At 47.8% G+C, this 12,366-nt stretch overlaps 1 protein-coding gene across 5 annotated transcripts in view; it reads left to right on the plus strand.

Annotated features, from left to right (window-relative positions):
* SYNJ2 (synaptojanin 2) overlaps positions 1-12,366 on the plus strand; it is a 137,227-nt gene that overhangs the window by 113,002 nt on the left and 11,859 nt on the right. For 3 of the 5 annotated variants that reach the window (XM_049904616.1, XM_049904625.1, XM_049904651.1), the window contains 7 exons: positions 1,886-2,042; positions 3,296-3,413; positions 5,287-5,505; positions 5,595-5,673; positions 6,909-7,077; positions 7,493-7,666; positions 11,465-11,599. In XM_049904616.1, the coding sequence (XP_049760573.1) occupies positions 1,886-2,042; positions 3,296-3,413; positions 5,287-5,505; positions 5,595-5,673; positions 6,909-7,077; positions 7,493-7,666; positions 11,465-11,599 (1,051 nt within the window). The remainder of the gene's footprint in view (positions 1-1,885; positions 2,043-3,295; positions 3,414-5,286; positions 5,506-5,594; positions 5,674-6,908; positions 7,078-7,492; positions 7,667-11,464; positions 11,600-12,366) is intronic. The other 2 variants (XM_049904633.1, XM_049904643.1) reach the window with 1 other exon arrangement.

Below are 12,366 nucleotides of genomic sequence, written 5' to 3' on the forward strand. Positions count from 1 at the left end.
CAAACTTAGAGAAACACAACATTCATCCACACACACTTCTGCTTCTCATGAACCGGGCCCCATGTGGGATTTGTGTGTCATCTCAAGGCCTGAAGGGCCATCACTGTATGAAAGCGCGCCAGAAAGCGCTCAGGTGGCTATGGCAGCTTGCAGCAATGGGACTCCATCTGCCGATCCTAAAGCGCTCTCCTGTGGCTGGGGGAGGATTGTTGTCTTTTCTCTTTCACATGGGCTGAGCCCTCGGTTTCTCTGTGGCTCAGCAGCGAGTCACCAGTTGCTGTCCAGTTGATTCTGACTCCTGGTGACCCATGTGTGTCAGAGTAGAACTGTGCTCCACAGGGTTTTCAATGGCTGATTTTTCAGAAGTAGATTGCCAGGGCTTTCTTCTGAGGCACCTCTGTGTGGACTCAAACCTGCAACCTTTGGGTTAGCAGACGAGTGCACTGACTGCACCTCCCAGAGGGTTGCACCAGTGAATAGCAGTATTCAGTCTGAGTCACAGCTGCTTTCAAGTCCACACCATCTCCTCACACTCGTGAACAAGACTTTAGGGACCAGTTTGTTTCAGACATGGTAAACCACTGAGGGGCACTTTAGACTCCGCTCAGAGTACTTCATTTTAGTGACATCACTTATTTCTTATTGGTGAAACACTGACAAATTATAGTAATACCCACTGTATAAACAGGAAGACTGAGGCCAAGGACAAATAACTTGGCCAAGGTCACATAGCTGGTCAACGCAGCCATGATTCGTTCAACACTGACGAGCTACAGAGTGCATAGTTATCCTCCTGGGTGACCCACATGCATAGTTATCCACCTGCGTGACCCCCATGCATGCTTTTAGGGACTCCTTGGGCTGTACCATAGATAGGACACGTTCTGCTCTTGGGTTTACCCTCGGTTATTTAAGGCCACAGCAGCCAGCTTCCAGATGACTCAATCTTATCTTCTCCAGCAAATACTGTTTGCTTAGTCAGTGCCTGCTAACTTCCTAGCAAGACGAGCTGAGATGAGAGAGCCAGCTTCTGTCAGCTCCAACTCATGGGGCCCCTGTGTGTGTCAGAGTAGAACTGTACTCTGTAGAGTTTTCAGTGGTGGTTTTTCAGAAGTAGATCACCAGGCCTGTCTTCCATGGCACCTCTAGATGGAATGGAAACTCCAACCGTTCGGTTAGGAGCCGAGCGCGTTGACTGTTTACGTCACCCAGGGACTCCGAGGTGAGGGAAGCATGTTTAAACGCCATTGACCTTCCGAGTATGCAGCTGGTTAAGTGGCTGAGGATAGGGAAGTTAATGTTTTTCCTACAGGCAGATTTAGGGACATTCTTCAAGGTTTTTTGTGCCCTCCACTTCAACCCCTGCCAGAAGTGTGGACTGCTGAGGAATGGCCAATGGAAAAGGTGTGTTCTTTCTTCCTCCTCACTGGTCCCCTCACGCCCTTTCACTGATGACTGAGGATTCGTGAATGTTTGTGCCTGGGCCTTCCCATGGCACCAGGGCAGGATCCAGAGCTAAACAAAGAGAGAGAGCAGCTTGACTTTAATTAGTGCTTCTGTCTCCTCAGTCCCTGTTGTTCACAAATACTTATTAAGGCCCTGTTAGGCCTGGGCAAACCTGGCTAGCCCTTGGGCAACTGGCGGGGGACAGTGTGCCAGGACCCAGGGTGGGAGAGACGTGGTGTGTGCGGCAGTGCAGTGAATCAATGGTTATCACTTTTTTGCTAATTTAAGAGTGCCCGTGTTTTGAGCATATTTACCACTATAATGTAGATTGTTACCTTTTGAGAATGTATCTTTTTTTTAGATGTGTTTTATTTTTGCGTTTAACAATCAGAACCTAGGAGAACTGAGACGGCCTTGTGAATTCTTTCTTTCCAAATAGATTTTTAAGGACTTTCACGAAGGAACCATTACTTTTGGCCCCACCTACAAGTACGATGTCGGCTCAGCTGCCTACGATACGAGCGACAAGTGCCGAACGCCAGCCTGGACAGACAGGGTCCTGTGGTGGCGGAAGAAGCACTCATTCGATAAGACAGGTGAGTGAGGTGTGCAGATCCGAAAGCTGATGAACGGTGAGGGAAAGCCACGTGTTGTTCAGCCCTGTAGTCTTTGGTGTATAAACGACACCTTTTGTGATAACCCAGAGCTGGCACACCTAAGTCATCCCAGATGCTAACCCCTAAGCTTTGTGGAAGCCCCACTCTGGTCTGTTTTGTGAGACTGTGATCCACCAATGGCCCTGTTCTGGACTCCCGCATCCCTGGGTGCCCACCCCCTAACCCCCACTTTGTTCTGGATGGGGAGAGAGGAAAGAAGTATCGGCAAATCTGTGTTCTTTCCTCCTCAGCGCCTCTCCCCCTCCCCACACACACAGTCACAGTACTTACAGACTTTACCCAGCCCATTTTGTCTACCTGATCCTACCAAACTCTTATTTTGTCTGCTTAAAGCCCCAATTCCAGATTAAATGGGAGCGAGACACTGAAAGGAGTCCTTGGATAGCGCAAATGGTTAATGTGCTTAACTGCTAACTGAAAGGTTCAAGGTTCAAGTCCACCCAGGGGCTCCTTGGAGGAAAGGCCTAGTGATCAACTTCCAAAAAATCAGCCATTGAAAACCCTATGGAGCACAGTTCTACTCTGACACACACGGGGTTGCTGTGAGTTGGAATCGACTCAACTGCAGCTGGTAGACCCATAAAGATATGAGTTTTTAGCAATTAGTTCACAAGTATGTTTTGAACTACTGTTGATGCCGCCTAAGAAGTGGCAGTTTGTTTGAGATTAGGACACATGTCCACAGTCCATAAACAGTGGACTTGTCTGGGGAGATGTGTGCTGATGTTACTAAGCCAGGTGGTCACATCTGTGGGTTGAGACAGTAAATTTTCATTCAGAGGCGTCAGTGAGCACCTGCCGGGCCCGGGGCGCTGAGGTGGGGCCAGACCACTGATCTCACCGCTCTCATGTTGGTGCCAAACTGCTGCTGTCTGTGATCCTGGGGGCCTTGGAGCAGAAAGCGTGGCAGCAGTGAACCTTGTGTCCCAAGTCCTCAAGTGCCTAAGTGGCTTCTGCCATTTTAGATAATCTACATTTGAGGATTTTTAAACCTCAGTCCCTGAAGCAACACCCCAGGCTGGCTTCAAGCCGGGGAGGGTAGAGTGTGTAAGGCCAAGACCAGCGGTGTTCAGTGAAGTAGGTCCCACCAGAGGTGTTCGAATCGGCACGCACGTATAGTGATACAATTTTGTGTTATGTGTGGATCTCCTGAATGGAACCCCTGTGAGTAGCAGGAGAACTCAACCTTCTGGACAACGATCTCAATGTCAACTCCAAAGTCAAACACACCTGGTCTCCTGGGGTCCTCATGTACTACGGCCGGGCGGAGCTGCAAGCATCTGATCACAGGTGAGGTCCTCGCTGGGTCGAGCATGTTGTCCTCTGCAGACAGGAAGGCGGGAGCTCCTTTTTCCCTGGGACAACTGACGTGTTGTTCCCATAAAGGAGTGCACATGTGTGCGTGCATGCGTGCAAAAGACAATAAAGAACAAAGGATAATGTGACAAGCCTCTGTGCACCCACCACCAAAGATGAATAAATGTTAACATTTTGTCATTGCTCCGTATTACAGATGACATCGTTTATGAAAATTTAGTGTTTTGGGTTTTTCAAATATTCATAAGTGATGTCATCATGTGACTTGCTTTTTGTACTTAATATTTCTGAGATACAGTCACATTGATGTTATAGATCTGGTTCACTGATTTGTAACCACTCTGTAGCATCCCTTACGTACATCCATGGACTTTAGCCTACATTCGTTCATGTTACATTCATTTACCCTACCTCTGTGCTACGTTCATCCATGAATTTAAATATTCACCCATTAATGAATACTTTTTCTAATATTTTGTCATTACAAACACTTCAGGGTTTTTATTTTCCTCTTTTAAAATAACAGCTTTGTTGAGATACAATTCATGTACTCTTCAGTTCACACATTTAAAATGTATAAGGCAGTGGTTTTTACTATATTCACAGGGTGGCACGACTATCACCACTATGACTTTTAGAATATTCTTATCACCCCAGATGAAACCCCATACGTGTTAGCATCTGCTCTGCATTTGCAGCCCCTTCCCAACCCGAGGCCACCTGTTATTATCACCCCATGAGATCTCTTAATTTTTTACTGTGTTCTTCATTTTTTAAAGGTTGCCACCATAGCTTATGCCATTTTGTATTCTGCTTTGTTTCCACTTAATATTATATTGTATATGCCTTCTATGAGTTTACATAATCTTCATAACAAAGGATTTTCTAAGATTTTGTAAATAGTAACACATCACCCATCCCTATATGAAAACTCTGTTCTATAGAGTCGCCACAAGTCGGAATCAACTCCACAGCAACGGGTTTGGTTTTTGGTGTTATCACACGGATATGTCACAACTTCTTCCCCGTTATGAAACAGTTTGATTGTTTTCTTTTTCTTCTCCTATCAGCAATGCTTTAACAAGCAACCGTGTATATGAATCTTTGTCTGAATATCTGATCATTTCCCTAAAATAAAGTTCTGCAAGTTAGACTACTAGGTGAATAAAGATGAGTATTTTTGAGACTCTTAATACAAATTGCTGAGTAGTCCTTGGAAAAGCTGGAACCTCTGGCAAAGTAGGAGTGTCCACCTCTCCACACCCTTAGCAGTACTGGGGATACCATAGAAAAGCTCTTTGCTGACCCAAGTACATGAGTGGTCACCAGGGGCAGGAGGGAGGGGAAAGGGGGCCATTGCGTAGGAAGCAGTGAGTTTCTGCCCGTTGTGATGGAAAAGTTGGCGGCGGTTATTGGTGATCGTTGCAGAACATAATTACTGTAGTTGATGCCAGTAAATTGTACACATCAAAACATTGAATTGGCAAATGTTGTGTTATACATACATACATATATATCGGTACTGGACACCAATTGTTTTCTGATTCCTGGGTTAAATCTTTAGAGCACTATGGTCTTTTTTTTTTCCCACCCAGATCATCCTTAGATAAAAATGCTCAGATAATACTGAGATTGGCTCAATATGAAAAAGACAAGACAGCTGGCCTTGGGCAAGACAGCTGGCCTGGACCTGCAGGAGCTGGTGGGCATAGTCGTGGGTGTGCCACGTTTACTGCGGCAGCAGGGTCTAGGTGTCAAGTGCTGCCGACTGGAAGCTGCAGGTTGGGTGACCTCTGTATGTCAATATCATAAGTTCAGGGTTTCCATTTCCCTCTGTGTCTAACAGACCTGTGCTGGCCATTGTGGAGGCAGAGGTACAAGAAGTTGACGTGGACGCCCGGGAGAGAGTTTTCCAGGAGGTCTCCTCTTTCCAGGGCCCCCTGGATGCCACCGTCGTAGTAAATCTCCAGTCGCCAACCTTAGAAGAGAGGAGTGAATTCCCTGAGGACCTGCGCACCGAGCTCATGCAGACCTTGGGGAACTACGGGACCATCGTTCTCGTCAGGTACCCGCAGCCGGCTGGCGTGGTCCAGTGTGGGATCTCCTCGAGGACCCTCATTCTCCAGCTGACTTGGTGTGTTTTATCTATTCCAGGATCAACCAAGGACAGATGCTGGTGACTTTTGCAGATAGTCACTCGGCTCTCAGTGTCCTGGATGTGGATGGCATGAAGGTAGGTCACGCTGACCAGCCGTGAAGTGGGGGCTAATGGATCCCCGTGGTTTTCTGTTGCTTTTTTAAATAATATTTTCTTTTCTTTTCAGTGAAAGCTTACACAACATATTAGGTTCCCGTGTGATATTTTCTGTACAAATTGTTCAGTGACATTAGTTACATTTTTCACTATGTGTCAACATTCTCTTTAATTGTGTTCTGGTTGTTCTGTTTCTAGCACTCTAGTTTTCGTGCCCCCTTATCTTCTCATCTTTGCTTTATAGTAATTGTTGACTGTTTGGTCTCATATAGATGGCTTTTTAATGGAGCACCGTACTCACAGGTGATATCCTTCATTTTGTGTGCCTATCTGTTACTTCACTAAAAGGTGACCTTGGGATAGTTTCGGTTCAAGGTTTAAAGAGTATCTCAGGGAGTCCTCCAGTCTTAACTGGTCCCTAAGTCTGGACTTTTTAAGAATTTGAGTTCTGTATGGTGTTTTTCTTCTGTTCTATCAGGGTCCATTTATAGTATTCCAGGTCAGAACAGTCAGTAGCGGTAGCTGGGTACCATCTAGTTCTTCTTGTCTCAGGGTAGATGAGGCCTTGGCTCGTGTAAGCTATTAGCCCTGTAGACTAGTTTCTTCTCTGAGACTTTGGTTTCCTTCTTTCTCTTTTGCTCCAATAGTTGTATCTTAGATGGCTGCTCACAAGCTTTTAAGATTTTCTGTTGGTTTGATGTAGCCCCGTCGTCCCCTCTCCTCTTGCCCTGGCCTGTGTCTTTACATGTAGGTATGCATGAGGGAGGGAGCTGAGATTTGTACCTCTGGTTAACTGAGCTGTCCAACATCCATCCCTGGCTACATGTAGATCATGGGAGAAAGAGTAAGATTTAGGGTCCAGCTCCCGTGGAGTGACCTGGCTGCCTTCCCTTAGACCTTCACATGGAACTGTGTCTTAATCTTTCCCTTTAGCATGTGCAGCTCGTATGTAGTTTCATTTTGCTAATATTCTGGCTTTAAGTTCACATGGAAAGACAAGCAGGAGATGGTGATTCATCCTTTATTTAGACCCAACTGTGAGAGAGCTGTACTGGGGCCTGCTTGGGGCCAGGACCCTCAACTTCTCTGTCACCTTGGCAAAGCGTGAGGATGGGCCTGGCTCCCAATGCATGAAGTATTTGCATGAGAAGCATTTTGTGACCAAAAGGAGTTGGTTTTTCTTGTTTATTTTGGTGTTCACTCTGCCCTTATAGGTGAAAGGCAGAGCAGTGAAGATTAGACCCAAGACAAAGGACTGGCTGAAAGGTTTGCAAGAGGAAATCATTCGGAAACGGGAGAGCATAGTCTCCCTGTCTCCCACAGCCAATTCCTACTTGCTGGAGGAAAACTTTGATTTCACAAGCTTGGACTATGAATCCGAAGGTTAGTAACCCTGTGAGGACTTCTCTGTGGGTCTGGTGAAGAGGGACAGGCAAACGTTCTAGCAAAAGATTTTAAAGACCCCTCCTAAAGCCCCGCTTCGTAAAAGTTTAAAGACTAGAGTACAAGCACTGCACCCCATGTGCGGACCACAGGCTGTGTTCGTGGGTAGCATGGTGGTGTCCTCGAGCCATCTAAAGGTGTATGAACAACAGTGGCTGTGAGGGTGTAAGCTTGGCCGCCATGCCTCCTGTGTGATGGGGTCACAGCACTGTCTCTGATCTCACGTGTGCCACTTCAGACCTAAACCACGTGTGTTCTGGCCGGACCCCAGGCGTTATGTTTAAATAGACCCACTGATGAAAGAGTAGGTGCTTTTCACCCTCACAGTCTTCTGTGGTCCATTTTCTGCTCTAAGGGGACATTCTGGAAGATGATGAGGACTACTTGGTGGAAGAGCTACATCGGCCAGTGGTCTCTGACAGTGAGCTGCTGGGAGATGACCTTCCGGAAGCCACCAGCTCCGCAGTGTTGGCCCCCCCAAGCAGGTCGCCTACATTCACCAAGAAGCAGCAGCAGCCAACATACAAAGGTAGGTGGACCTTCCAGTCCCAAATAGCCTGCGGCATTTGGTTCTGCCCAAGACAGATACGCTCTTTCTCTGTCACAGTTGGACATTCAAAGTGGTCCCAACCAAGTGAGCATGTCCTGTCAGAGGCCCAGGACAAGAGCCACAGTCAGTGTGGGGTTGGGACTGTGGAGAAGGACCCAGCTTCCACCACACTGGTTTTCTCTGTTATTTCCTGTTTTTACAACTTCTGTCCCTGTAGAATGCCAGATGCCTGACAATCCCATCTCCTGTGTATATTCACATGGTCACTGGTCTGAGTTGGCTCTACGTTTCTGATTTTTCCCCAAAAGCTTTTGATTTAATCCCGTCAGGTACGTTTCATATCTATGTCCTGAGTTGCTGATGTGTTGTTATATTGCTATAAGATTATATTTATTATTATGTAGTAATATTAAGGAAACCCTGATGGCATAGTAGTTAAGAGCTACAGCTGCTAACTAAAAGGTCGGCAGTTCGAATCCACCAAGTACTCCTTGAAAACTCTATGAAACAGTTCTACTCTGTCCTATGGGGTCCCTATGAGTCAGAATCGACTTGACAGCAACGATTTGGGGTTTTTTTTTAGTAATATTAAAAAAAAAAACAAAAACACTGCTATCAAGCTGATTCTGACGCGTGGGGACCCTCTGAGTTACACAGTAGAACTGCTCCATAGGGTTTTTGGGCTGTAATCTTTATGGAAGCAGTTTGCCTTTCTTCTGTGGAGCTGCTGGTAGGGTTCAAACCGACAACCTTTAGGTTAGCAGCCAATTGCAAGTCACTTGTGCCACCAGGGCTCTCAGTGTTGTACATTAGCATCATTAAATCATTTTAGACCTGAATAAAGAGGGGCTGAAAAGCTCTGTTGATTGAGCTGCACGTTCCTAGATTAAATGGTATAATAATTCCTTTGAGCTAAGTTTTAAAACCCAGTAGAGTTACATGGGAGTCCCTGGGTGATGCAAACAGTCAGTGCTCTTGGCTGCTAACTGAAAGGTTGGTGGTTCAAGTCCACCCAGAGGTGCCTCAGGAGAAAGGCTTGGTGACCTGCTTCCCAAAAACCAGCCATCGAAAACCCTATGGAGCACATTTCTTTCTTTTTTATTTTTGACATTTAGACACAGAACATTTATTTATGAATTTCCTCGTTCCTAATGATTATGTGGATTTTATTTGGGAGAGCACCTATGTATTTATAACTTCCTTTAGTTTGTTTTGTCTAATTATGAAATAGATGTATACTACGGTAACTGAAATAGGTGGAACACGGTTCTACCCCGACACACACAGGTCACCGTGAGTAGGAATTGACTTGATGGCACTTGGCACCCGACCGATACTGGTGGAGTTCCACAGGCTGGAAAGGAGGGTAGTTGGTGTTCAGCGTCGGACTGTGGCACAGCTCCGCAAACAGCCAAGAGGGCCTGCCAGCTGTGCGTCCTTGTCTCTCCTGGTTGGAGGGATGGTCTGGCCAGCAAGCGCAGGGCTCCTGCTGTGTGCCAGGACCCCGTGAACTGGGGCTGAGAACTGAGAACAGCTGTGAAGGTGAATTCAGGGGCTTCGCGGGGGCTGTTTTGCAGGGAGAGGGGCAGAGTCCCCCAGGCCCCTTTGACTGTGTGGTGGTCCCATGGTGGATCTGTGGCCTGGCTACAGGGCATCATTAGGAGCCGTTACACAACCATTTCCCTGAGCCCCACTTGGAGATAGGAATTTGGGGGACGGGCAGACCAGAGATCAAACGTTTCATAAAGCTCCCTGGTGATCTGGACGTGCCACCTAGCTTGGGACCTGCCTTGTCAGAGCATCAAGGTGGTTCTGTGCGCTCTGATCTAGGGGCTCCCGCCCTGAAGTGGAAGGGGCTGAAGGGACGAGGCGGCCTTTTCTCTGGGGTGGCTGTCATCCAGGTCGCCTCTGGAGGGCAGAGCTGGCATGAGTGCAAAGGCCTCTCTGAATAAAGAAATGAACGAAGCAAGATGGAACTCCGCGGGCGGCCCAGCCACCTGGCAGGCAGCGAGCACACACCTCCTCTGTACTGCACAGTGCCAGTGTCCAGGCAGCCCCATCAGAAGGAGCAACTCTGCTTCTCCCCAATTCCAGCTGCGGAGATACACAGGGTTGAGCTGGAGGGCTTGAGGACAGGCCAGTGTGAGGTGAATTGGGCTGTGGTGTGGTATGGGGAAGAAGACCTGAAATTGCCCTGAATGTATAAGCTCTGTAATTAAACAGAAATCAGGGCCCCTGGGTGGGAAAAACAGTTAAGCGCTCAACCACTAGCCAAAAGGTTGGCAGTTTGAGTCCTCCCTGAGGCACCTCAGGGGAAAGTCCTGGCAATTTGCTTCTAAAAGGTCAGAGCCTTGAAAACCCTATGGAGCACAGTTCTACTTTGCACACATGGGGTTGCTATGAGTCAGAATTAACTCGATGGCAGCTATTTCTTTGGCATAAGACAGAAACAACCACCTCCCCGTACCCCTCCAAGCCCTAGAAGAATGTGCAGGTGCAGTCAAGATGGCGGACACTTGTGCGATAGCCAGAATCCTCAAGACTAGGAGCTACACTGGGCAGCAGGCTGCCCTACTGGCCGAGGAGTGAGAATGTCTTCAGCTTCTAAAAACCTGGCCACGGATTAGCAGGGATGGAGGTCTAGGGACCATGGTTTCAGGGTACATCTAGGTCAGTTGGCATAAGAAAATGTATTAAGAAAACATTCTGCATCCCACTTTGGTGAGTGGCATCTGGGGTCTTAAATGCTAGCAAGCGGCCATCTAAGATGTATCAATTGGTCTCAACTCACCTGGAGCAAAGGTGAATGAATAACACCAAAGACACAAGGTAATTATGAGCCCAAAAGATAGAAAGGGGCACATAAACCAGAGACTACATCGGACTGAGATCGGAAGAACTAGATAGTGCCCAGCTACCACTGATGACTGCCCTGACAGGGAACACAACAGTAAATCCCTAATGGACCAGGAGAACCATGGGATGCAGATCTCAAATTTTCGTAAAAAGACTAGAATTAATAGTCTGAATGAGACCGGAGGGACCCCGGTGGTCATGGTCCCCAGGCCCTCTGTTAGCCCAAGACTGCAACCATTCCCGAAGCCAGCTCTTCAGACAGGGATTGGACTGGACTATATGACAGAAAATGATACTGGTGAGGAGTGAGCTTCTTGGCTCAAGTAAACACGTGAGACTGTGTGGGCAACTCCTGTCAGGAGGTGAGAAGGCAGAGGGGGACAGGAGCTGATTGAATGGACATGGGGAATACAGGTTAGAGAGAAGGAGTGTGCTGTCTTAAAGGGGGAGAACATAACAAGGCGTGTATAAGTTTTTGTATGAGAGACTGACTTGATTTGTAAACTTTCACTTAAAGCACAATAAATTAAAAAAAAAAAAAAAAAAAAACTGGCCACATTGTGGGGTGAGGGATTAGAACCTGGCTCCCCGGTGACTGGATGAACCTTCGGGGCTCTGAATTCAAGTGTCTCTCCACTCTGCGTGCCAGTCACATTGATTATTTCCAAAGGAAACACACCTCTACGGGAAAATCTTTCAGTGTCTCTCATGTCTGGAAAATAAGCCCCGTCCTTTGTTCACCGACTATTCCAAGCAGGCATTAGTCCGCCCCACACACACGCTAGCAGAAGCAGGCGCCTGCTCCTGAGTGGACACTGTCCACACTACTGAGTCGTTGCTGTCCTGTGGGAGTCCCAGACCTGGGCTGACAGCCTTGCCCCGCGGACAGACCGTCTCATTCGTGTCCCACATGTCCTCCAGATGACGCTGACCTGGCGAAGTTAAAGCAGGAGCTGGAAGCCGTTGGGGATTTCCGCCACCGTTCTCCAAGCAGGTCTCTGTCGGTCCCCAATAGGCCTCGGCCACCTCACCCACCGCAGAGACCCCCCCCTCCAAGTAAGCCTCTCCTTGCTTTCTGCTCACCACCATGCCTGCTGGGAATAATTGCTCATTTCCTCCTGCTGAAATCCTACTTCTCAGTCAGCTCCAACCTCGCTTTGGGGTCCCCCGTGCTTTTCCTCACCTCAGGCTCCTTTTTGTCTCAGACCCATGGTGTGTTTGATGTTGGAGGTAGCTGTGTTTCTCCTGGCAAATGGACGGACTCGTTTACAAGGCTGCTCTAACTGCTGCTTCTGGGTTAAAACTTTGTGGATGGAAAAGCAGGGTGCAGTCCAGGGAGGGGCTTTTCCAGCTCCTTTCTCCCCTCTGCCCCATCATTCAGGGGCAGGCTCCTTTCTCCTTGACTGCTGCCAGCCTCTGCCTGCTTACTGGAAACCTAGGACGGCCAGGACACACCGCCTCTAACCTCTCCTGTGATTTGGGCTGCTGGCCACCAGCTGCCCTCAGGCCCGAGCAAGCTCTCCCTCACCTGGGTCTCTTAGGACAGGGCTCTCTCTGGCTTCTCAAGAAGCAATGCTTTACCCATCATGCTTTCCTTAATAACCTGAAGAGAAAGTTGTCACATGCCCTTAATCAGTTTCTATTTCTCCTCTACTGTTTACTCACCCCATCCCCCCAAAAAAAGTGTGACAACCAGACATACAGACTTTCCAAGGCTTTCTTTCCAGAATTGGGTTCCTAATAGCTCATGTGTGCGTCGCAGTAATTACTCTACTGGAAGCCAGAAGTACATCAGTTTTTAAGCATATTTTTGCTTTGCCAAG

The sequence above is a fragment of the Elephas maximus genome, chromosome 1 (assembly GCF_024166365.1).
Source record: "Elephas maximus indicus isolate mEleMax1 chromosome 1, mEleMax1 primary haplotype, whole genome shotgun sequence".
Taxonomy (NCBI): domain Eukaryota; kingdom Metazoa; phylum Chordata; class Mammalia; order Proboscidea; family Elephantidae; genus Elephas; species Elephas maximus.